Source organism: Sphaeramia orbicularis, chromosome 6 (genome assembly GCF_902148855.1).
Source record: "Sphaeramia orbicularis chromosome 6, fSphaOr1.1, whole genome shotgun sequence".
NCBI classification, from domain to species: domain Eukaryota; kingdom Metazoa; phylum Chordata; class Actinopteri; order Kurtiformes; family Apogonidae; genus Sphaeramia; species Sphaeramia orbicularis.
Genome location: NC_043962.1, coordinates 35,818,934 through 35,842,901, shown reverse-complemented (window position 1 = coordinate 35,842,901; position 23,968 = coordinate 35,818,934). Strand labels below are relative to the sequence as shown.

Here is a 23,968-nt window from a genome sequence, read left to right as displayed (position 1 = left end):
TATATTATATGAAAAAGAAGAGTAAATTTTACTCACAAGTTTTACAACAGCCATTTGATGTAGTTTGAATTGTCCCCTAAGAAGAAAAATATACATTATGTTGAATTACAGTTTCTTTGAATGTATTTTAATCCAGATGTATTTCTTTAAAAAGTTACTCACAGGCGCACAGTTGCTCTGTTGGAACGGTGGGCAGACAATGTGTGAATTGACAGCAGTGAAAATGCCTCCAGTTTTGAGACAGACGAAGTGTTCACACCTGTTGTCTGCAGGTGACCAGGTTTCTCCTCCCTAATTTCAGGAAGATTGCCACAGATATATGAGGGAACAGATGTAGTATTAGAACAGAAGAGTGGTTGTGGCTGTTAGTGGAGGACAACAAACACAGACAAAGCATCCCTAACCTTCATGACATGCTTGGTCCCATTCAGATTGAAGATACAGTGTGTCTGCTCACACTTTCCACAGCATTCACCGTTATTTCGGTAAATATATTCATATCCCTGAGAGAGAGAGAGACAGAAAGAGAAAGAAAGAAAGAACTGCTTTAATACTCCACATTCAAGATAAGATGCATTCATAAGCATGTGCTACATTTATTTATTTATTTCGTTTTAATGGCTGTAAGTTTCTCACTGTGTCGCAGTTCTCTTCACATGGCAGAACATCACACCGTATTTTCAGATGTTTAGATTTGGGGTCAGGCTCATGGGTACAGGTACAATTCTGGCAGTCTCCAGATGGAAATTTGGAACCAGGCTAGTAAATAGAAAGGGAATTTGATCATATTAGTATTTTACTGTAGAATTCAATGTGTGGCAAAAAATAATCAGTAACTTCAATAATTGTTCCTGATGTTTCCATGTCTTATTCACCTCATATTCAATGTTCTTGTGGAGGCAGACACTTTTAGCCTCTACAACAAGCAGACAAGAGACACATCAAAGGAATGTATTCGAAACTCACTACGGTCAAAAAACTTTACAGTAAATTCAAAGCTTACCACATTTACGTTGTGGACAACATCCTCCCTCAGGAATGTAGACAACTGGTTTATATCCAATTGCACAGTTTGTGTCGTCAAATGGGCAGGTAGTTCTGTCACAACCTATACAGAAAATTAAAAACTGTTGAAATAAGATTCATCGCTGATCAGTTGTATTAGTATTATGAAAAATGTAAACACAAATTCTAATTCGTATCAGATGTCTTACGGCAAACAAAGGCTGAACAACAGCGGTCCGAATCATTAGTCTGGTTGACAAGGACAAACCCTGGACCAGTACAGTTTACTGCAGGTGGTGCTGGACACGCCTTGGGTTTGCAAATCACTGTCTTGGTGGACTCATCACAGATGCAGTCTTGGCATTTATACTCAAACCTTTCTTTAAACTGAAAGAATCATTCCCACATTTAACTTATTTAACGTGTTTTCAGTAACAAATGACATGGAATACGAATTCACTAGTGCATAAATTACTTCTCTCACCTCACGAGGAATGCCCTCAGGATCCAAACATCCTGTTGGAGAAAAGAATAATGCAGAAAATGAGCAATTTTATGGGGTGTAATGGCTAAAATATGAAGCACTATGATAAAGTGGGATGGGAATGACAATACTTACCACATTTACTAACACAAATACCAGACTCTTTGTTGAAAAGTTTCATGCCATCAGGACAAAAGCAGCCCTCAGTTGTGACGTTCATTGTTGGTTCATTTGCACTGAAATATTAATCATCAAAAATGAACATTAAAACCCCTGTTCAGTGTGATGATGCTCAGAAACACTCTTAAGTTTTTCCACAAGAATCTTCAAATTGTTTCATTAATAATTTCAGATTTAAACTACAATTTCACAATTGAATTGAGTTAAATGGAGCAACAACTAATTCTTTCAGAAATCTAAAGCAGTTTATCTACCATTAGTCTATTCAAGTCACTTGTTCACAATTAAATATTGTCACCATTATCTATTATTATTCTAGTCTCCAGTGCACATGAAAGCACTAGATAAATGAGAAAATATATTCTTGATATTTACTTGTCTTCACATGTTGGCTGTTCTGCAGGACCACATGGCTTGTAAACTTTGTCTGATGGACAACTGCTGGCTGTTGGTGAAGAAAAAAATACAGTGTAAGCAACATAAAATAATAAAAAAAATATACTAATTCAATATGTAATTTATAATGGTGCAAAAATGAACACCTTAATTTTTGAATGTAAAAATAGTTAACCCAGTAACACTATGGAACAAATCGAACACACTCCCTATTGTTGAAATCTCAACAACAGCAAAATCTTCCTTGTTCATTTTTTCATATTTGCTACACTTTTGTAGACTTTTTTTTTAAATAAGGTGGAACTTCTACATCACTGTTGTTGATGATCATTCATATTAGAACAATTAAGAAATTATCAAACTGATGTATAATTTTAACGCATAAAGACCCAAACAGCCAGTGGCAACCAAAGCATTTACTGATCTAAACTGTTTAATACCTGTTGATCCACTAACCCTAGCCATGTAAATAATAGGTGTAAAATGCAGTTTGTCATCTTTTCATGGTCATCAGATATGACCCATTTGGATGTTCAGAGGCCCTGTGAACGTGGAAACACCGCCATCTTCTACAACATTCACAAGTAAAATACATGGAGTTTATTCAATGACAGTGGGTAGAGACACTTGTTTTTATGTTCAGTTAATGAAATCTTTGCTGAAAAAGTCACTTTTTCTTCAGTTTTCTCTGTTTCTGACATAATTACCTATGAATTTTACTCTGAGCTTTAAAGAACATCTACATGATCAGTGAATTAAATATAGGAAAATACATGATTTACACTGAATAACTGCAAAATACTGATGATAATATTACAATAAATGGTGATAAATCACTTAAGAAAGGTTAAATATAAAGAAAAAGTCATTTGGGAACTGACACAAAAGTAGCACCGGGTCTCTATGGGTTAATGGAATTTGAGGACTTGAATTTGATTGTACTTCTTTGTGTATTGATTGTGCATTATTTCCATGGCTTCAAACTGAAATGGATGCATAAACTAAATGCATAAAAGCAATAAAAAAGAATGAATGACCCATCCTTATTCTGCTAATCCCAAACATTTACAGTAAAATAACGAGGGGCCTCCTACCACACAGACTGGTGTTCCTCCAGTGCAGACAAATCCCTGCCTGAGCACATGCAGCAGCGTAAGTTTGCAAACTTGTACACTCCACAGCTTGATTAGTAAGATGGCAGCTATCAAACACACAGCCTTGGTAGAAATTGTTTGGTGAGACAAAGGGATGGCAAGCTGTAAAGGGGCTGAGGAGACACAACAGTAATCAAATCAAAGTTCATAATCTCTCAAAATACACAGCTTCTGTGCTGTAACTGGTTCATATGTAAGTTATACTGAAGAATGCTCTTCAGTATTGTTTACCTGTGGTGAAGCATGTCACATAGGGAATCATTCCTGCATGGGGATTGAGTTGGTGGAGGTTCAGGTTTAGAGGTGGGAACCACAGATGGTGTCTTGCACATGGGTTGATGAATGTCTTCTACCACCCAGAAGTCAGCCATCTCAGCACAACTTCCCACCACTTGGCCTCCAGGTAACTTGCAGTCATCAGCCTGATTGTTATTGCAGGTTCCTGACAACCAAGTGACAGTATTTCAATTTGACCTCAACCTAATGATTTAAAATATTACTAAAAGAGGAAAAAGATTTATCCTCACCACAATGACCCTGTGTGTTGCTGCCAAAGTTTTTATATGGAAGGGTTACAATAAAGCCAGATATACCAAATTTAACGACCACCTCTAGGCGAGGAATCTCCAAAATTAAGTTAAGCCCAGTAGTCACAACCTTCATACCATGTTTCCAATAAGGAAGGTCCAGACTTTGTTCATCTATGAAAGCCTATAGTGAAGAAATAAATTTGACAACATAACAAAAGAAAAATACAGTATGCAATGAAAAATATTCAAGAACCAACACTGATATTCCTTTTGCAATAACAGCAAAGAGAAAGTTTTACCTCCAACTCTGCTCCATCAAGAAGATTGTGATTTTTGAGTGTTATAGCTTGTGACTGATATGAAACAATGATAGATCGTGGACAGGACACAGCTTCAGTTGGGTCACAATAGACATTGTCAATATAAATCTTCAAGTCATGTTTTCGAATAGTCTCTTCCATCAAAACATAAGTGCACCTTCCTTGATAACTGTAATATAATCCGTCAAATGTAACGTAATGGGGATCTCCCCAGCCTTCACATACACCTGAAAGGGAAGCAAGAACCTTTCAAATATGTAATAAAAAATTGAGAATTAAAGTCAATAAATACTTTTTGTTATATGTTCTTTTTATCAAACATTAACTCACAGTCACAAACACGATGTTGGCAGCATCCGTATCCATCATATGCAAGAACTGATGGCCTTCCATTTGCACAAGTGATAGGCTCAATGGGTGGACATTCATAAGGAAAGATTTCAATTGTGTTGTTATCGGTGCATCTGGCCATGGTGCAGTTGCACAAATGGAAAGTCTCATATTGCTATTGTGAAAGGAAAAAAGTCATTAAAAATCTGTGGTATTTTGATGTCAAGTTAAACGTCATGATAACAGTGGTGACACGTGCTGTTAAAAAATATAATATAATATAAATAGTGACATAAAACAGCACATGTTTTGTTATAGGAAAAGCAAAAAAAAAATCTTACTGCATCGACAGGGCAGCATAATTCAGTCTTGTTGCTTATCACACAGTTATCCTCACATGTCATTATGAAGCATAAAGCTGATCCAACATGCTCCTTATGTATTACTTCCCCTATACGTAAAAAAAAATAAAAATGAGAAACAGATTAGGCAGTGGCAGTCTTTTTTATCATAATGGATGCAACTACAAACAAGTAGAAAAGTGCTATCAATGAAAATGAATTAAAGATACACATATTACAGCAAAATTGCTTTTGTACTTGTTGAAAATGATCAATTTACTTTACTTACAGAATAGATCAGCATTAAGCATTCAAACTATATATTGTCTGAAAAAAAAAGTCTTCATTTCTTCTTACCTTTTTTATATGCTTTGCCATCAATTTCACAGACACATTGATGACTAGTTGATGGAGCTGTTGTTGTCCAAGGAGGCCCAGTTTCAGGAGTCAGAAGTGTTGTGGAGAATGTGGAAGTTGGCCTTGTTGTAGTAGTGGGTTCAGTTGGTGTGGGTGTTGATTGAGTGGTTGTGGTTGGCTCTGGAGTTGTAGTTGTAGGCTCTGGAGTTGTAGTAGGTGTAGTTGGTGTGGGAGTTGATTGAGTGGTCGTGGTCGGCTCTGGAGTTGTAGTTGGTGGCTCTGGAGTTGTAGTTGATGGCTCTGGGGTTGTAGTTGGTGGCTCTGGAGTCGTGGTAGTACGTTCAGTTGTTGGGGGTGTTGTTGGCTCTGGAGTTGTAGTTGTTGGCTCTGGAGTTGTAGTAGGTGCAGTTGGTGTGGGAGTTGATTGAGTGGTTGTGGTTGGCTCTGGAGTTGTAGTTGTTGGCTCTGGAGTTGTAGTTGGTGGCCCTGGAGTCGTGGTAGTGCGCTCAGTTGTTGGAGTTTTTGTTGGCTCTGGAGTTGTAGTTGTAGGCTCTGGAGTTGTAGTAGGTGCAGTTGGTGTGGGAGTTGATTGAGTGGTCGTGGTTGGCTCTGGAGTTTTAGTTGATGGCTCTGGAGTTGTAGTTGGTGGCTCTGGAGTCGTGGTAGTACGTTCAGTTGTTGGGGTTGTTGTTGGCTCTGGAGTTGTAGTTGTTGGCTCTGGAGTTGTAGTAGGGGCAGTTGGTGTGGCAGTTGCTTGAGTGGTCGTGGTTGGCTCTGGACTTGTAGTTGTTGGCTCTGGAGTTGTAGTAGGCGCAGTTGGTGTGGGAGTTGATTGAGTGGTCGTGGTTGGCTCTGGAGTTGTAGTTGGTGGCTCTGGAGTCGTGGTAGTACGCTCAGTTGTTGGGGTTGTTGTTGGCTCTGGAGTTGTAGTTGTTGGCTCTGGAGTTGTAGTAGGTGCAGTTGGTGTGGGAGTTGATTGAGTGGTCGTGGTTGGCTCTGGAGTTGTAGTTGATGGCTCTGGAGTTGTAGTTGTTGGCTCTGGAGTTGTAGTAGGTGCAGTTGGTGTGGGAGTTGATTGAGTGGTCGTGGTTGGCTCTGGAGTTGTAGTTGATGGCTCTTGAGTTGTAGTTGGTGGCTCTGGAGTCGTGGTAGTACGTTCAGTTGTTGGGGTTGTTGTTGGCTCTGGAGTTGTAGTTGTTGGCTCTGGAGTTGTCGTAGGTGCAGTTGGTGTGGGAGTTGATTGAGTGGTCGTGGTTGGCTCTGGAGTTGTAGTTGATGGCTCTTGAGTTGTAGTTGGTGGCTCTGGAGTCATGGTAGTACGTTCAGTTGTTGGAGTTGTTGTTGGCTCTGGAGTTGTAGTTGTTGGCTCTGGAGTTGTAGTTGGTGGCTCTTGAGTTGTAGTAGGTGCAGTTGGTGTGGGAGTTGATTGAGTGGTCGTGGTTGGCTCTGGAGTTGTAGTTGTTGCCTCTGGAGTCGTGGTAGTACGTTGAGTAGTTGGGGTTATTGTTGGCTCTGGAGTTGTAGTTGTTGGCTCTGGAGTCGTGGTAGTACGTTCAGTTGTTGGAGTTGTTGGCTCTGGAGTTGTAGTAGGTGCAGTTGGTGTGGGAGTTGATTGAGTGGTCGTGGTTGGCTCTGGAGTTGTAGTTGTTTCCTCTGGAGTCGTGGTAGTACGTTGAGTAGTTGGGGTTGTTGTTGGCTCTGGAGTTGTAGTTGTTGGCTCTGGAGTCGTAGTAGTAAGTTCAGTTGTTGGAGTTGTTGTTGGCTCTTGAGTTGTAGTTGTTGGCTCTGGAGTTGTAGTAGGTGCAGTTGGTGTGGGAGTTGATTGAGTGGTCGTGGTTGGCTCTGGAGTTGTAGTTGATGGCTCTGGAGTTGTAGTTGGTGGCTCTGGAGTCGTGGTAGTACGTTCAGTTGTTGGGGTTGTTGTTTGCTCTTGAGTTGTAGTTGTTGGCTCTGGAGTTGTAGTAGGTGCAGTTGGTGTGGGAGTTGATTGAGTGGTCGTGGTTGGCTCTGGAGTTGTAGTTGATGGCTCTGGAATTGTAGTTGTTGGCTCTGGAGTCGTGGTAGTACGTTGAGTAGTTGGGGTTGTTGTTGGCTCTGGAGTTGTAGTTGTTTGCTCTGGAGTTGTAGTAGGTGCAGTTGGTGTGGGAGTTGGTTGAGTGGTCGTGGTTGGCTCTGGAGTTGTAGTTGTTTGCTGTGGAGTCGTGGTAGTACGTTGAGTAGTTGGGGTTGTTGTTGGCTCTGGAGTTGTAGTTGTTGGCTCTGGAGTTGTAGTAGGTGCAGTTGGTGTGGGAGTTGATTGAGTGGTCGTGGTTGGCTCTGGAGTTGTAGTTGATGGCTCTGGAGTTGTAGTTGGTGGCTCTGGAGTCGTGGTAGTACGTTCAGTTGTTGGGGTTGTTGTTGGCTCTGGAGTTGTAGTTGTTGGCTCTGGAGTTGTAGTAGGTGCAGTTGGTGTGGGAGTTGATTGAGTGGTCGTGGTTGGCTCTGGAGTTGTAGTTGATGGCTCTGGAGTTGTAGTTGGTGGCTCTGGAGTCGTGGTAGTATGTTCAGTTGTTGGGGTTGTTGTTTGCTTTGGAGTTGTAGTTGTTGGCTCTGGAGTTGTAGTAGGTGCAGTTGGTGTGGGAGTTGATTGAGTGGTCGTGGTTGGCTCTGGAGTTGTAGTTGATGGCTGTGGAATTGTAGTTGTTGGCTCTGGAGTCGTGGTAGTACGTTCAGTTGTTGGGGTTGTTGCTGGCTCTGGAGTTTTAGTTGTTTGCTCTGGAGTTGTAGTAGGTGCAGTTGGTGTGGGAGTTGATTGAGTGGTCATGGTTGGCTCTGGAGTTGTAGTTGTTGGCTCTGGAGTCGTAGTAGGTGCAGTTGGTGTGGGAGTTGATTGAGTGGTCGTGGTTGGCTCTGGAGTTGTAGTTGATGGCTCTGGAGTTGTAGTAGGTGCAGTTGGTGTGGGAGTTGATTGAGTGGTCGTGGTTGGCTCTGGAGTTGTAGTTGTTTGCTCTGGAGTTGTAGTAGGTCCAGTTGGTGTGGGAGTTGATTGAGTGGTCGTGGTTGGCTCTGGAGTTGTAGTTGTTGGCTCTGGAGTTGTAGTAGGTGCAGTTGGTGTGGGAGTTGATTGAGTGGTCGTGGTTGGCTCTGGAGTTGTAGTTGATGGCTCTGGAGTTGTAGTTGGTGGCTCTGGAGTCGTGGTAGTATGTTCAGTTGTTGGGGTTGTTGTTTGCTTTGGAGTTGTAGTTGTTGGCTCTGGAGTTGTAGTAGGTGCAGTTGGTGTGGGAGTTGATTGAGTGGTCGTGGTTGGCTCTGGAGTTGTAGTTGATGGCTGTGGAATTGTAGTTGTTGGCTCTGGAGTCGTGGTAGTACGTTCAGTTGTTGGGGTTGTTGCTGGCTCTGGAGTTTTAGTTGTTTGCTCTGGAGTTGTAGTAGGTGCAGTTGGTGTGGGAGTTGATTGAGTGGTCGTGGTTGGCTCTGGAGTTGTAGTTGTTGGCTCTGGAGTCGTAGTAGGTGCAGTTGGTGTGGGAGTTGATTGAGTGGTCGTGGTTGGCTCTGGAGTTGTAGTTGATGGCTCTGGAGTTGTAGTAGGTGCAGTTGGTGTGGGAGTTGATTGAGTGGTCGTGGTTGGCTCTGGAGTTGTAGTTGTTTGCTCTGGAGTTGTAGTAGGTCCAGTTGGTGTGGGAGTTGATTGAGTGGTCGTGGTTGGCTCTGGAGTTGTAGTTGTTGGCTCTGGAGTTGTAGTAGGTGCAGTTGGTGTGGGAGTTGATTGAGTGGTCGTGGTTGGCTCTGGAGTTGTAGTTGATGGCTCTGGAGTTGTAGTTGGTGGCTCTGGAGTCGTGGTAGTACGTTCAGTTGTTGGGGTTGTTGTTGGCTCTGGAGTTGTAGTTGTTGGCTCTGGAGTTGTAGTAGGTGCAGTTGGTGTGGGAGTTGATTGAGTGGTCGTGGTTTGCTCTGGAGTTGTAGTTGATGGCTCTGGAGTTGAAGTTGGTGGCTCTGGAGTCGTGGTAGTACGTTCAGTTGTTGGGGTTGTTGTTTGCTTTGGAGTTGTAGTTGTTGGCTCTGGAGTTGTAGTAGGTGCAGTTGGTGTGGGAGTTGATTGAGTGGTCGTGGTTTGCTCTGGAGTTGTAGTTGATGGCTGTGGAATTGTAGTTGTTGGCTCTGGAGTCGTGGTAGTACGTTCAGTTGTTGGGGTTGTTGTTGGCTCTGGAGTTGTAGTTGTTTGCTCTGGAGTTGTAGTAGGTCCAGTTGGTGTGGGAGTTGATTGAGTGGTCGTGGTTGGCTCTGGAGTTGTAGTTGTTGGCTCTGGAGTTGTAGTAGGTGCAGTTGGTGTGGGAGTTGATTGAGTGGTCGTGGTTGGCTCTGGAGTTGTAGTTGATGGCTCTGGAGTTGTAGTTGGTGGCTCTGGAGTCGTGGTAGTACGTTCAGTTGTTGGGGTTGTTGTTTGCTCTGGAGTTGTAGTTGTTGGCTCTGGAGTTGTCGTAGGTGTAGTTGGTGTGGGAGTTGATTGAGTAGTCGTGGTTGGCTCTGGAGTTGTAGTTGATGCCTCTTGAGTTGTAGTTGGTGGCTCTGGAGTCGTGGTAGTACGTTCAGTTGTTGGAGTTGTTGTTGGCTCTGGAGTTGTAGTTGTTGGCTCTGGAGTTGTAGTTGGTGGCTCTTGAGTTGTAGTAGGTGCAGTTGGTGTGGGAGTTGATTGAGTGGTCGTGGTTGGCTCTGGAGTTGTAGTTGTTGCCTCTGGAGTCGTGGTAGTACGTTGAGTAGTTGGGGTTATTGTTGGCTCTGGAGTTGTAGTTGTTAGCTCTGGAGTCGTGGTAGTACGTTCAGTTGTTGTAGTTGTTGGCTCTGGAGTTGTAGTTGTTGGCTCTGGAGTTGTAGTAGGTGCAGTTGGTGTGGGAGTTGATTGAGTGGTCGTGGTTGGCTCTGGAGTTGTAGTTGTTGCCTCTGGAGTCGTGGTAGTACGTTGAGTAGTTGGGGTTGTTGTTGGCTCTGGAGTTGTAGTTGTTGGCTCTGGAGTCGTAGTAGTAAGTTCAGTTGTTGGAGTTGTTGTTGGCTCTGGAGTTGTAGTTGTTGGCTCTGGAGTTGTAGTAGGTGCAGTTGGTGTGGGAGTTGATTGAGTGGTTGTGGTTGGCTCTGGAGTTGTAGTTGATGGCTCTGGAGTTGTAGTTGTTGGTTCTGGAGTTGTGGTAGTAAGTTCAGTTGTGGTTGTTGTTGGCTCTGGTGTTGTAGTAGTAGGTTCAGTAGGTATGGTTGTTGATTGTGTGGTTGTGGTTGGACTTGCAGTAGTTCCGCACGGCACCGGACAACATACTTTTATCTTGTAGTTGTGACACTTCCTTTGATAAGGCTGTTTACTTTTTTTACAAATTAAACCATAACTCACATTACAGGTAGCAACTTGGTTTGTCTCACTGATATACTGATCAAATTTCTTAGTAGGGAAACGTGTTCCTCTGCAATCAATTTCCATGGGATCTTCACATATTTGTCCTCCACTGTTTGTGATGTTCTCATATGTTTCCCAGTCATTTCCATCAGTTAAAGGGTTATGTACATCATACCAGCCAGTCCATTCACAAGTTGGTTCACAGGTTGTACTGGCAAGAGTTGTAAATGATGTGGTTGAAGTTACCTCTGGGGTTGTGGTAGTAGGCTCAGTAGGTGTAGGTGTTGACTGGGTGGTTGTTGTTGGCTCTGGAGTTGGAGTTGTTGGCTCTGGAGTTGTAGTTGTTGGCTCTGGAGTCGTAGTAGTAAGTTCAGTTGTTGGAGTTGTTGTTGGCTCTTGAGTTGTAGTTGTTGGCTCTGGAGTTGTAGTAGGTGCAGTTGGTGTATGAGTTGATTGAGTGGTCGTGGTTGGCTCTGGAGTTGTAGTTGATGGCTCTGGAGTTGTAGTTGGTGGCTCTGGAGTCGTGGTAGTACGTTCAGTTGTTGGGGTTGTTGTTTGCTCTGGAGTTGTAGTTGTTGGCTCTGGAGTTGTAGTAGGTGCAGTTGGTGTGGGAGTTGATTGAGTGGTCGTGGTTGGCTCTGGAGTTGTAGTTGATGGCTCTGGAATTGTAGTTTTTGGCTCTGGAGTCGTGGTAGTACGTTGAGTAGTTGGGGTTGTTGTTGGCTCTGGAGTTGTAGTTGTTTGCTCTGGAGTTGTAGTAGGTGCAGTTGGTGTGGGAGTTGGTTGAGTGGTCGTGGTTGGCTCTGGAGTTGTAGTTGTTTGCTGTGGAGTCGTGGTAGTACGTTGAGTAGTTGGGGTTGTTGTTGGCTCTGGAGTTGTAGTTGTTGGCTCTGGAGTCGTAGTAGGTGCAATTGGTGTGGGAGTTGATTGAGTGGTCATGGTTGGCTCTGGAGTTGTAGTTGATGGCTCTGGAGTTGTAGTTGGTGGCTCTGGAGTCGTGGTAGTACGTTCAGTTGTTGGGGTTGTTGTTGGCTCTGGAGTTGTAGTTGTTGGCTCTGGAGTTGTAGTAGGTGCAGTTGGTGTGGGAGTTGATTGAGTGGTCGTGGTTGGCTCTGGAGTTGTAGTTGATGGCTCTGGAGTTGTAGTAGGTGTAGTTGGTGTGGGAGTTGATTGAGTGGTCGTGGTTGGCTCTGGAGTTGTAGTTGTTTGCTCTGGAGTTGTAGTAGGTCCAGTTGGTGTGGGAGTTGATTGAGTGGTCGTGGTTGGCTCTGGAGTTGTAGTTGTTGGCTCTGGAGTTGTAGTAGGTGCAGTTGGTGTGGGAGTTGATTGAGTGGTCGTGGTTGGCTCTGGAGTTGTAGTTGATGGCTCTGGAGTTGTAGTTGGTGGCTCTGGAGTCGTGGTAGTACGTTCAGTTGTTGGGGTTGTTGTTGGCTCTGGAGTTGTAGTTGTTGGCTCTGGAGTTGTAGTAGGTGCAGTTGGTGTGGGAGTTGATTGAGTGGTCGTGGTTGGCTCTGGAGTTGTAGTTGTTTGCTCTGGAGTCGTGGTAGTACGTTGAGTAGTTGGGGTTGTTGTTGGCTCTGGAGTTGTACTTGTTGGCTCTGGAGTCGTAGTAGTAAGTTCAGTTGTTGGAGTTGTTGTTGGCTCTGGAGTTATAGTTGTTGGCTCTGGAGTTGTAGTAGGTGCAGTTGGTGTGGGAGTTGATTGAGTGGTTGTGGTCGGCTCTGGAGTTGTAGTTGATGGCTCTGGAGTTGTAGTTGTTGGTTCTGGAGTTGTGGTAGTAAGTTCAGTTGTGGTTGTTGTTTGCTCTGGTGTTGTAGTAGTAGGTTCAGTAGGTATGGTTGTTGATTGTGTGGTTGTGGTTGGACTTGCAGTAGTTCCACACGGCACCGGACAACATACTTTTATCTTGTAGTTGTGACACTTCCTTTGATAAGGCTGTTTACTTTTTTTACAAATTAAACCATAACTCACATTACAGGTAGCAACTTGGTTTGTCTCACTGATATACTGATCAAATTTCTTAGTAGGGAAACGTGTTCCTCTGCAATCAATTTCCATGGGATCTTCACATATTTGTCCTCCAGTGTTTGTGATGTTCTCATATGTTTCCCAGTCATTTCCATCAGATAAAGGGTTATGTACGTCATACCAGCCAGTCCATTCACAAGTTGGTTCACAGGTTGTACTGGCAAGAGTTGTAAATGATGTGGTTGAAGTTACCTCTGGGGTTGTGGTAGTAGGCTCAGTAGGTGTAGGTGTTGACTGGGTGGTTGTTGTTGGCTCTGGAGTTGTAGTTGTTGGCTCTGGAGTCGTAGTAGTAAGTTCAGTTGTTGGAGTTGTTGTTGGCTCTTGAGTTGTAGTTGTTGGCTCTGGAGTTGTAGTAGGTGCAGTTGGTGTGGGAGTTGATTGAGTGGTCGTGGTTGGCTCTGGAGTTGTAGTTGATGGCTCTGGAGTTGTAGTTGGTGGCTCTGGAGTCGTGGTAGTACGTTCAGTTATTGGGGTTGTTGTTTGCTCTGGAGTTGTAGTTGTTGGCTCTGGAGTTGTAGTAGGTGCAGTTGGTGTGGGAGTTGATTGAGTGGTCGTGGTTGGCTCTGGAGTTGTAGTTGATGGCTGTGGAATTGTAGTTGTTGGCTCTGGAGTTGTGGTAGTATGTTCAGTTGTTGTGGTTGTTGTTTGCTCTGGAGTTGTAGTTGTTTGCTCTGGAGTTGTAGTAGGTGCAGTTGGTGTGGGAGTTGATTGAGTGGTCGTGGTTGGCTCTGGAGTTGTAGTTGTTGCCTCTGGAGTCGTGGTAGTACGTTGAGTAGTTGGGGTTGTTGTTGGCTCTGGAGTTGTAGTTGGTGGCTCTGGAGTCGTAGTAGTAAGTTCAGTTGTTGGAGTTGTTGTTGGCTCTGGAGTTGTAGTTGTTGGCTCTGGAGTTGTAGTAGGTGCAGTTGGTGTGGGAGTTGATTGAGTGGTTGTGGTTGGCTCTGGAGTTGTAGTTGTTGGTTCTGGAGTTGTGGTAGTAAGTTCAGTTGTGGTTGTTGTTGGCTCTGGTGTTGTAGTAGTAGGTTCAGTAGGTATGGTTGTTGATTGTGTGGTTGTGGTTGGACTTGCAGTAGTTCCGCACGGCACCGGACAACATACTTTTATCTTGTAGTTGTGACACTTCCTTTGATAAGGCTGTTTACTTTTTTTACAAATTAAACCATAACTCACATTACAGGTAGCAACTTGGTTTGTCTCACTGATATACTGATCAAATTTCTTAGTAGGGAAACGTGTTCCTCTGCAATCAATTTCCATGGGATCTTCACATATTTGTCCTCCACTGTTTGTGATTTTCTCATATGTTTCCCAGTCATTTCCATCAGTTAAAGGGTTATGTACATCATACCAGCCAGTCCATTCACAAGTTGGTTCACAGGTTGTACTGGCAAGAGTTGTAAATGATGTGGTTGAAGTTACCTCTGGGGTTGTGGTAGTAGGCTCAGTAGGTGTAGGTGTTGACTGGGTGGTTGTTGTTGGCTCTGGAGTTGTAGTTGTTGGCTCTGGAGTCGTAGTAGTAAGTTCAGTTGTTGGAGTTGTTGTTGGCTCTTGAGTTGTAGTTGTTGGCTCTGGAGTTGTAGTAGGTGCAGTTGGTGTGGGAGTTGATTGAGTGGTCGTGGTTGGCTCTGGAGTTGTAGTTGTTGGCTCTGGAGTTGTAGTAGGTGCAGTTGGTGTGGGAGTTGATTGAGTGGTCGTGGTTGGCTCTGGAGTTGTAGTTGATGGCTCTGGAGTTGTAGTTGGTGGCTCTGGAGTCGTGGTAGTACGTTCAGTTGTTGGGGTTGTTGTTGGCTCTGGAGTTGTAGTTGTTGGCTCTGGAGTTGTAGTAGGTGCAGTTGGTGTGGGAGTTGATTGAGTGGTCGTGGTTGGCTCTGGAGTTGTAGTTGTTTGCTCTGGAGTCGTGGTAGTACGTTGAGTAGTTGGGGTTGTTGTTGGCTCTGGAGTTGTACTTGTTGGCTCTGGAGTCGTAGTAGTAAGTTCAGTTGTTGGAGTTGTTGTTGGCTCTGGAGTTATAGTTGTTGGCTCTGGAGTTGTAGTAGGTGCAGTTGGTGTGGGAGTTGATTGAGTGGTTGTGGTCGGCTCTGGAGTTGTAGTTGATGGCTCTGGAGTTGTAGTTGTTGGTTCTGGAGTTGTGGTAGTAAGTTCAGTTGTGGTTGTTGTTTGCTCTGGTGTTGTAGTAGTAGGTTCAGTAGGTATGGTTGTTGATTGTGTGGTTGTGGTTGGACTTGCAGTAGTTCCACACGGCACCGGACAACATACTTTTATCTTGTAGTTGTGACACTTCCTTTGATAAGGCTGTTTACTTTTTTTACAAATTAAACCATAACTCACATTACAGGTAGCAACTTGGTTTGTCTCACTGATATACTGATCAAATTTCTTAGTAGGGAAACGTGTTCCTCTGCAATCAATTTCCATGGGATCTTCACATATTTGTCCTCCAGTGTTTGTGATGTTCTCATATGTTTCCCAGTCATTTCCATCAGATAAAGGGTTATGTACGTCATACCAGCCAGTCCATTCACAAGTTGGTTCACAGGTTGTACTGGCAAGAGTTGTAAATGATGTGGTTGAAGTTACCTCTGGGGTTGTGGTAGTAGGCTCAGTAGGTGTAGGTGTTGACTGGGTGGTTGTTGTTGGCTCTGGAGTTGTAGTTGTTGGCTCTGGAGTCGTAGTAGTAAGTTCAGTTGTTGGAGTTGTTGTTGGCTCTTGAGTTGTAGTTGTTGGCTCTGGAGTTGTAGTAGGTGCAGTTGGTGTGGGAGTTGATTGAGTGGTCGTGGTTGGCTCTGGAGTTGTAGTTGATGGCTCTGGAGTTGTAGTTGGTGGCTCTGGAGTCGTGGTAGTACGTTCAGTTATTGGGGTTGTTGTTTGCTCTGGAGTTGTAGTTGTTGGCTCTGGAGTTGTAGTAGGTGCAGTTGGTGTGGGAGTTGATTGAGTGGTCGTGGTTGGCTCTGGAGTTGTAGTTGATGGCTGTGGAATTGTAGTTGTTGGCTCTGGAGTTGTGGTAGTATGTTCAGTTGTTGTGGTTGTTGTTTGCTCTGGAGTTGTAGTTGTTTGCTCTGGAGTTGTAGTAGGTGCAGTTGGTGTGGGAGTTGATTGAGTGGTCGTGGTTGGCTCTGGAGTTGTAGTTGTTGCCTCTGGAGTCGTGGTAGTACGTTGAGTAGTTGGGGTTGTTGTTGGCTCTGGAGTTGTAGTTGGTGGCTCTGGAGTCGTAGTAGTAAGTTCAGTTGTTGGAGTTGTTGTTGGCTCTGGAGTTGTAGTTGTTGGCTCTGGAGTTGTAGTAGGTGCAGTTGGTGTGGGAGTTGATTGAGTGGTTGTGGTTGGCTCTGGAGTTGTAGTTGTTGGTTCTGGAGTTGTGGTAGTAAGTTCAGTTGTGGTTGTTGTTGGCTCTGGTGTTGTAGTAGTAGGTTCAGTAGGTATGGTTGTTGATTGTGTGGTTGTGGTTGGACTTGCAGTAGTTCCGCACGGCACCGGACAACATACTTTTATCTTGTAGTTGTGACACTTCCTTTGATAAGGCTGTTTACTTTTTTTACAAATTAAACCATAACTCACATTACAGGTAGCAACTTGGTTTGTCTCACTGATATACTGATCAAATTTCTTAGTAGGGAAACGTGTTCCTCTGCAATCAATTTCCATGGGATCTTCACATATTTGTCCTCCACTGTTTGTGATTTTCTCATATGTTTCCCAGTCATTTCCATCAGTTAAAGGGTTATGTACATCATACCAGCCAGTCCATTCACAAGTTGGTTCACAGGTTGTACTGGCAAGAGTTGTAAATGATGTGGTTGAAGTTACCTCTGGGGTTGTGGTAGTAGGCTCAGTAGGTGTAGGTGTTGACTGGGTGGTTGTTGTTGGCTCTGGAGTTGTAGTTGTTGGCTCTGGAGTTGTAGTAGTAAGTTCAGTTGTTGGAGTTGTTGTTGGCTCTTGAGTTGTAGTTGTTGGCTCTGGAGTTGTAGTAGGTGCAGTTGGTGTGGGAGTTGATTGAGTGGTCGTGGTTGGCTCTGGAGTTGTAGTTGATGGCTCTGGAGTTGTAGTTGGTGGCTCTGGAGTCGTGGTAGTACGTTCAGTTATTGGGGTTGTTGTTTGCTCTGGAGTTGTAGTTGTTGGCTCTGGAGTTGTAGTAGGTGCAGTTGGTGTGGGAGTTGATTGAGTGGTCGTGGTTGGCTCTGGAGTTGTAGTTGATGGCTGTGGAATTGTAGTTGTTGGCTCTGGAGTTGTGGTAGTATGTTCAGTTGTTGTGGTTGTTGTTGGCTCTGGAGTTGTAGTTGTTTGCTCTGGAGTTGTAGTAGGTGCAGTTGGTGTGGGAGTTGATTGAGTGGTCGTGGTTGGCTCTGGAGTTGTAGTTGTTGCCTCTGGAGTCGTGGTAGTACGTTGAGTAGTTGGGGTTGTTGTTGGCTCTGGAGTTGTAGTTGTTGGCTCTGGAGTCGTAGTAGTAAGTTCAGTTGTTGGAGTTGTTGTTGGCTCTGGAGTTGTAGTTGTTGGCTCTGGAGTTGTAGTAGGTGCAGTTGGTGTGGGAGTTGATTGAGTGGTTGTGGTTGGCTCTGGAGTTGTAGTTGTTGGTTCTGGAGTTGTGGTAGTAAGTTCAGTTGTGGTTGTTGTTGGCTCTGGTGTTGTAGTAGTAGGTTCAGTAGGTATGGTTGTTGATTGTGTGGTTGTGGTTGGACTTGCAGTAGTTCCGCACGGCACCGGACAACATACTTTTATCTTGTAGTTGTGACACTTCCTTTGATAAGGCTGTTTACTTTTTTTACAAATTAAACCATAACTCACATTACAGGTAGCAACTTGGTTTGTCTCACTGATATACTGATCAAATTTCTTAGTAGGGAAACGTGTTCCTCTGCAATCAATTTCCATGGGATCTTCACATATTTGTCCTCCACTGTTTGTGATGTTCTCATATGTTTCCCAGTCATTTCCATCAGTTAAAGGGTTATGTACATCATACCAGCCAGTCCATTCACAAGTTGGTTCACAGGTTGTACTGGCAAGAGTTGTAAATGATGTGGTTGAAGTTACCTCTGGGGTTGTGGTAGTAGGCTCAGTAGGTGTAGGTGTTGACTGGGTGGTTGTTGTTGGCTCTGGAGTTGGAGTTGTTGGCTCTGGAGTTGGAGTTGTTGGCTCTGGAGTTGTGGTAGTGGGTTGAGTAGGTGTGGGTGTTGACTGGGTGGTTGTTGTTGGCTCTGTAGTACTGGTAGGTGTAGTAGGTGTAGTAGTGATGGGGCATTCCTCCACACACTCCTGTTTGTCCTCATCAAATATGGGCTTATCTTCAGGACACTGTGGGTAACAGCCTGAAAGTCCATACAGCATAATAAATTATACATTGCAAACATGAGCTGTGTTATTTACATTGTTGCCTTGCAAAGAAAGCCATGGGAAGGAAGAGCTTATTTTCACATTTAAAACTCACACTTATTAGGGACAAGATTACACATGATGGTTTCTTACCTTCCAGGTTGGGTATGGGGTTGCTGCAAATTCCCTCCGGATTCAAGCACGTCTTGTAGCACGGTGTATGGCAAGGGCTGTAGTGCCACGTGCAGTTTCCTGGGCTGTTGTAGTAATCACAAAAGACAGCTGTGGAGCAAAGATACAAGGTTTGTCTTTAAAGTGAGTGACACAAAAATCATTCATTTGCTGAAAAGATGAAATTTGTCTGCCCTAACCCACAATAATCACACAAGACATATAAATCACTGAAAGCATTTTCAGTAATACATTTTCTGTAATATACTGTACATAAGCTTCAGTTAGTTTCATTCAGTATCACTCACATATGAATAACATTTTTAACTACAGTAAATGTTTCTACATTGCCCTCCTCCACCTCTACTCTTATCTAATAAAGGCATACATGCAAAAAAAAAAAAAAATAGAGGACATTTTTCTGATTCATAATTCATCTGTATCTTGACAGTTCCACAGTGACTTTAAAAATAGACTTAAAACTAGGACTTGGCTTTGAAATTACTGAAAAATCTCAATCTTAAGGCAGTGTTTTTCAATCTTGGGGTCAGGACCCCACGTGGGGTCGCCTGGAATTCAAATGGGGTCACCTGAAATTTCTAGTAATTGATAAAAATAAAAACTTACTAATAAAAAAATATATGGTGAGTTGAGAGAGACAATCCCAATATAAAAAAGACATGACAAACTGTGAAACATAAACTGAAGCACTGTGGTACTGTTTATCTTTCAAATGCTCATTGTGGTCAGTTTCAGATGCTGCAGCTCTTTCATAATTCATAGTTTGAGTTCTTGTTTGTTCAGTATTAATTTTCAGCCTTGTAAATCCAAGCTGGACTGACTGTACATATCCTGACCAAGGAAAATAAAATTCTCACTTTGTGCAGTAATCTACACCTGGCTTTTCTGCCTCCGTCCATAATAATATACATTATATAGACTAAATGTCGTCTAAAATTAATTTTTATTTGCAACACAGTATAGCAAACTATTACATGATCAAAAACAAATTAATTTTACCAAAAAAAAAAAAAAAAAAAAAAAGAAAGTCTCCATTTTGAATGTTTGGGTTCACCAGATATTTGTGATGTTAAAATGGGATCATGAGCCAAAAAAAGGTTGGGAACCACTGATCTAAGTGTAACCTGTGGTTTACTTACGACAGATGTCTGGACTTCTCCATGCAACACAGACACCGGCTTCATTACAAGCCTGAGCATATGCTGCGACTGCTGAACAGAAACACTCACAGTCTCCTCCAGAGTCACAGGCACATGAGTCTCTCACACAGTTTTCATGATACACACCAGGGGGTACCTGTTCAGTGTGCAAAATAGGATTGCTTTTAAGTTATTCCAACATTTTCAATCATCCAACTTTAAATAATTCCAAAAAAAGACACAAATATACCAGTACCTTATGGTGGCATTTTTTAAAAGTGTTACTATTTATAATTCTGCACATCATTTTTGCCCAGGGGTGTCGATGGGTTGCTACATCACAGGGATTGGCAGTGGCTTCTGCATTTGGACAAGAGCTGGACACCTTCCAGCTGTTTCCAAATTCTGTCACAACACTCACCACCAGCAGACCCTGGGTGGTGAAGTCATTCTTCCCATCACCATCATAATTTCCACAGAGGCCACAAACCTCTCCCTGCACAGGAAAAAAAAGAGTAATGGGGGACAATATTCTGTATAAATACTCTCTTTAGTACAAGGATTAAGGATAGGTGTTACATACTTTTCATCTCTACTACCAAAACACTTTATATACACTGTTGCCCATATGACTGGAATTAAATATTTTTACCTCTTCCATAAAATGATTGCGACAATGTGATGTATGTTTGGTAGAAAGTGTAACTAGGACTCTGTATGTAATCTTGTACTTGGTCAAAGGTGATTATTGATGTGTATAAACAGGAATAAAAAGAGGAAGGTGTCTGAAAACAACATTATTCTAACGTTATGGGCAACAGTGTATGTGTGCGTATTTCAGATATTTCAAAGGCTTAGACTATGCATCTAAAACAATACAAATAACACAGATTATCACTATCCTTTCTAAAGCAAGTCCTCAATCATTGGCACTGTGACTGTAAACTGTGACTCACATGGTGTTCTGGTTCCAGGAGGATGCGAACAGTTGTTTTGCGATCCCACATCACTGCCAGACCAATGTCTGAGTCTATGATCAGATACAGGCCAACTTTTCGTACTCTATAGCCAACATAAATGCCCGGCTTGGGCTCTTCACCCTTTGTTAAATAGATTTCTGTCGCCTGTAAGTAGTTTGATATTAGTTACCTTTGTTCATTATGCAGTATTATTGATGAAAATATATGTTAGTATTTTGCTTAGTGTATTTGTTCTTACCCCCAACTGGATTCTGACATTTTTGGAGCATGTGGTGCCTGTAGATCCACAATGTACATTTTCTGTAATAACTGTAAAGTTTTCTTGTGCTGTTTTATTGCCACAGGTGTTCTTGAAAGAGAGATGATATCATGAAATTGTGGGCTAGACACAGATCATACAGTTACCTGCAGTCTTTATTGAAATGGTAAAATGACATAAAATGCATAACAATTATAGTTTAAACTTGAATATGAGTGTTTCTTTTTGTCTATCACTAAATTTTTGGTGCTCCAATCAATCAATCAATCAATCAATCAATCAAATATTATTTATATAGCACCAAATCATGACAAAAGTTATCTCATGATACTTTACATATAGAACTGGTCGAAATCAGACTCTTGTTGCTGTTGTGATTTATGTTTACATGTAATTTACCTTCACAGCCACATAGCCACAATCTCCATGAAACCCATATGTTTTCTGATCAAATGTAGAATAATGGCCACTTCCATAAATAACACAGGTTCCTGGGCATATTTTCTCTGTGCACTCCCATCTTCCACTTTTGCATGTACTGCATGAATTAGATGCATTTATAATACACAGCATTAAAAACTACGATTAAAACCTTCACACAACATTGTACACTGTGCACCATTATACAATATAACTGATTAAAATCAAGACATACCAGGTGTTGCACTTGTTAGGGATTTTTGTTCCAGACACGTAGAGATTACCATCATGCTGACATGGACATTCATGTTGTTTCACACAAAAACCTTTTCCATCATCGAGAAGACCGTCTGGACACTTACAGCCAGATTCACAATCTGTGGAGCTCTGGGAGGACAGACATATTCCAATGAGGGGAAAAAGAAAAATGACTCATGGTTCCAACTTGTGAGTTGGATCAGTTAAGTGCAGTATATTCATTCATTCATTCATTCATTTATTCACATATATGTTAAAAGATCCAAGTATAAGATCATTACATTTTGCATTTACATTATGTGAAAAGGCCCGGATAAGCGGAAGGAAATGGATGGATGGATGGATTATGTGAAAAGGGACACCCTGCGAAGCTGATGAGCTTCTGAGAGGGGCCCAGACACAAAGAATAAATAACACATGTAACAATAACGCAACACATTTTACAGTAAGACAAACCCAAAAATCCCCCCCTTTTTCAAGCATCCACAGTCTCACTCACATACACAAAATAAAATAAAGTTAATATTAAAAATAATGTTAATTCCCCTAACTTAAAACTAATCTAGGCCCTACTCCTAACAAGGTCCAAGTGGTCTAGTCACCAACATTCTTAAAACAAATTACATATAGGCAAAAAAAAAGGTTTACAGCATTAATTCATATTGGAGCATATTCCAGGAGCAGTTGCCTCCTAAATCTCTTTTTAAAAACATGTATAGTTGGAGACATTTGTACATCTTTATCTATATTATTCCATACCTGTGGGCCTTTGCAAACTATACTGATACTAGTATATTTGAGTTTCCATTTTATTTCCTTAATATGATGCTTTTTCCTAGTCTGATAAGTGTGTCAAGGAAGAGAAATTGCGATTAGATCACAAAGTCTGCCACTGAGCATATTTACAACAGAATACATTGTGCAAGCATTATGAAAGATATTGACTTCAGTAATTTTCAGAAAGCCATAGCGACAAAAGAGTGGATCAGAGGGGGCATCAAATGCGGACCAAGATATGGCACGCATGATTTTCTTCTGCAAATTTAGCAATTTCCCCAGGTGACTGGGAAATGTATTGCTCCAAATAATATTACAATAATTCAGATGAGGCTCAAATAGAGACTGGTGTAATGTAAGGAGTGCTTCACTGGGTAGGAAATGCCTCAGTTTAAAAAAATAATCCAACATTTATTGATATTTTTTTTTGTTAACTCATCAATATGGCTCCTGAAATTAAAGAACTCATCCATGTGGATCCATGACTGTCGGAAATAATTATATTTTGTAAAAATGTAAGGCAAAAGTAACTTACACATTCCCCACTGTCCAGAGTAGCACAAGTAGGAGCACACTGCACTCCAAGCTCTCCTGAGGCCACGGTGGAGCAGTTGACGTACACCTTGTGAGGTGGACATGCAGCTAAAGAAAAAAAAAAAAATTTAATACAAGCTGTGTCAACCAAAAGCATATGAAATCTGTTAAAGTAACTTACAAAATGAGCGGGCCCTCCATGAGCTGCAGTGAAGCACTCCATTGGTGCATACGCTATGAACAGACACCAAAGACAGATGAACCACAGACAGGCTTAAACAACTGTGTGTTTGAATGTTTCACAAATGGAAATAACTGTTTACCAGTGCTCGTCGTTGATGCTGATGGACTTCCCAGGTTTAATGTCAACACCATTGTGGTGGCAGTGGCATTTTTCCTTGGGGACACAGATGCCTTCGTTATCCAGGTAAAAGCCGTCAGAGCAGGAGCATCCATCCACAGGTAAGAAGTCGTTGGAGCAGCTCTGCTTTGATGCCAGTGAGCTGCATGTCAGCTGGCATCTCTGATGTTTGTAGGAGAACGTCTGAGATTTTGGGCAGTTGTTGCTGTATTTATCTGTTTTGTGCAAAATGTAAATAAAAATGGTTATGTAACAGATGAGGGGTAACAAAGACTGACTTATGAAAGTGTCCTTAGTCATTTTAATTCTCTTCATACTTAGGGAATTAGTTGTTCTTAAATACAACTGTCTAAAAGAAAAAAAAAAACGGATTTTGAATGCATATTGAATTGGTTCTATTCTGGATCAGACCTTCAGGATATGTTGGTCAAAAAAACGTATTATTTGTGTGGCTCTGATCCTGAAAATTAGGATTATCTTAAAATGTATAAAGCAACAGACTAATGAGACAAACTTTGCACTGCTAAGTTAACACTAAGCTGATCCAACAGTATTATTTCTCTACCACTAAAAGTTATTAAACGAGCCAAAGAAGAATAAAATAAATGGTTGCATTTTGAAGCAGTGATTATATGTACATTTTGTCTTACCTTTGCAGTTTTCTAACCATAACCTGGTTTTATATGAATGAAGTTTCTGCTATCGGCTAACCCATAGTTTTGTGTTACATTGAATTATTCCGCATTGGAACAAATGACCCAGGTTTTAACAGGTTAAACTTTTGGAACACCTGGCCCCTGGTGTTATTCCACCACACCATCATGACATGTATCCTTACCACACACATCATCCCTCCAGTCTGTCATGAACACCCCCTTTGCTGCACAGGCCCGTGCATAGGAGGAGAGGACGGCGCATAGGCAGGCCTCACTCTTTTCACAGTTACAGCTAGCATAAACGCATCTCTGCAGAAAACAGAAAACATGCTTAGCAAATAAATAACAGCCCAGTCAATAGAAGTCAGTGATAAAACAACTGATAACTAATGCTGTACCTTGTAGTACACCTCAGGATCCACCTCTGCATGGCACTGGGCAAATGGACGATCAGGACTTTGTAGTAAGGCACACCAGTGTTTCGCATACTTCTCTAAGAACAGACAGAAGATTACCTCTCTTTTAGTTATATTTTCAGCATCTACTTTGGAAGGCAGACTGATAGTGCTACAGTAACTCAACAAGTGGTACCAGGTACAGCAAACCC

The 23,968-nt window shown here is 42.4% G+C and overlaps 1 protein-coding gene across 1 annotated transcript in view; it reads right to left on the bottom strand.

Annotated features, from left to right (window-relative positions):
• Positions 1–23,968, bottom strand: part of LOC115420366 (mucin-2-like) — a 31,885-nt gene that overhangs the window by 585 nt on the left and 7,332 nt on the right. Inside the window, exons 14-44 of the mRNA XM_030135603.1 lie at positions 23,760–23,854; positions 23,544–23,670; positions 22,668–22,920; positions 22,526–22,578; positions 22,346–22,452; positions 21,011–21,162; positions 20,755–20,893; positions 20,335–20,445; positions 20,073–20,240; positions 19,373–19,612; positions 19,117–19,273; positions 17,939–18,067; positions 17,028–17,781; positions 11,280–11,346; positions 5,098–7,441; positions 4,741–4,850; positions 4,400–4,574; positions 4,049–4,296; positions 3,747–3,930; positions 3,451–3,661; positions 3,160–3,332; positions 2,045–2,114; positions 1,625–1,725; positions 1,490–1,521; positions 1,215–1,392; positions 1,004–1,108; positions 876–916; positions 637–759; positions 405–503; positions 163–291; positions 37–76 (exon numbers count right to left, since the gene is read on the bottom strand). Of these exons, the coding sequence (XP_029991463.1) occupies positions 37–76; positions 163–291; positions 405–503; positions 637–759; positions 876–916; positions 1,004–1,108; positions 1,215–1,392; positions 1,490–1,521; positions 1,625–1,725; positions 2,045–2,114; positions 3,160–3,332; positions 3,451–3,661; positions 3,747–3,930; positions 4,049–4,296; positions 4,400–4,574; positions 4,741–4,850; positions 5,098–7,441; positions 11,280–11,346; positions 17,028–17,781; positions 17,939–18,067; positions 19,117–19,273; positions 19,373–19,612; positions 20,073–20,240; positions 20,335–20,445; positions 20,755–20,893; positions 21,011–21,162; positions 22,346–22,452; positions 22,526–22,578; positions 22,668–22,920; positions 23,544–23,670; positions 23,760–23,854 (6,915 nt within the window). The remainder of the gene's footprint in view (positions 1–36; positions 77–162; positions 292–404; positions 504–636; positions 760–875; positions 917–1,003; positions 1,109–1,214; positions 1,393–1,489; positions 1,522–1,624; positions 1,726–2,044; positions 2,115–3,159; positions 3,333–3,450; positions 3,662–3,746; positions 3,931–4,048; positions 4,297–4,399; positions 4,575–4,740; positions 4,851–5,097; positions 7,442–11,279; positions 11,347–17,027; positions 17,782–17,938; positions 18,068–19,116; positions 19,274–19,372; positions 19,613–20,072; positions 20,241–20,334; positions 20,446–20,754; positions 20,894–21,010; positions 21,163–22,345; positions 22,453–22,525; positions 22,579–22,667; positions 22,921–23,543; positions 23,671–23,759; positions 23,855–23,968) is intronic.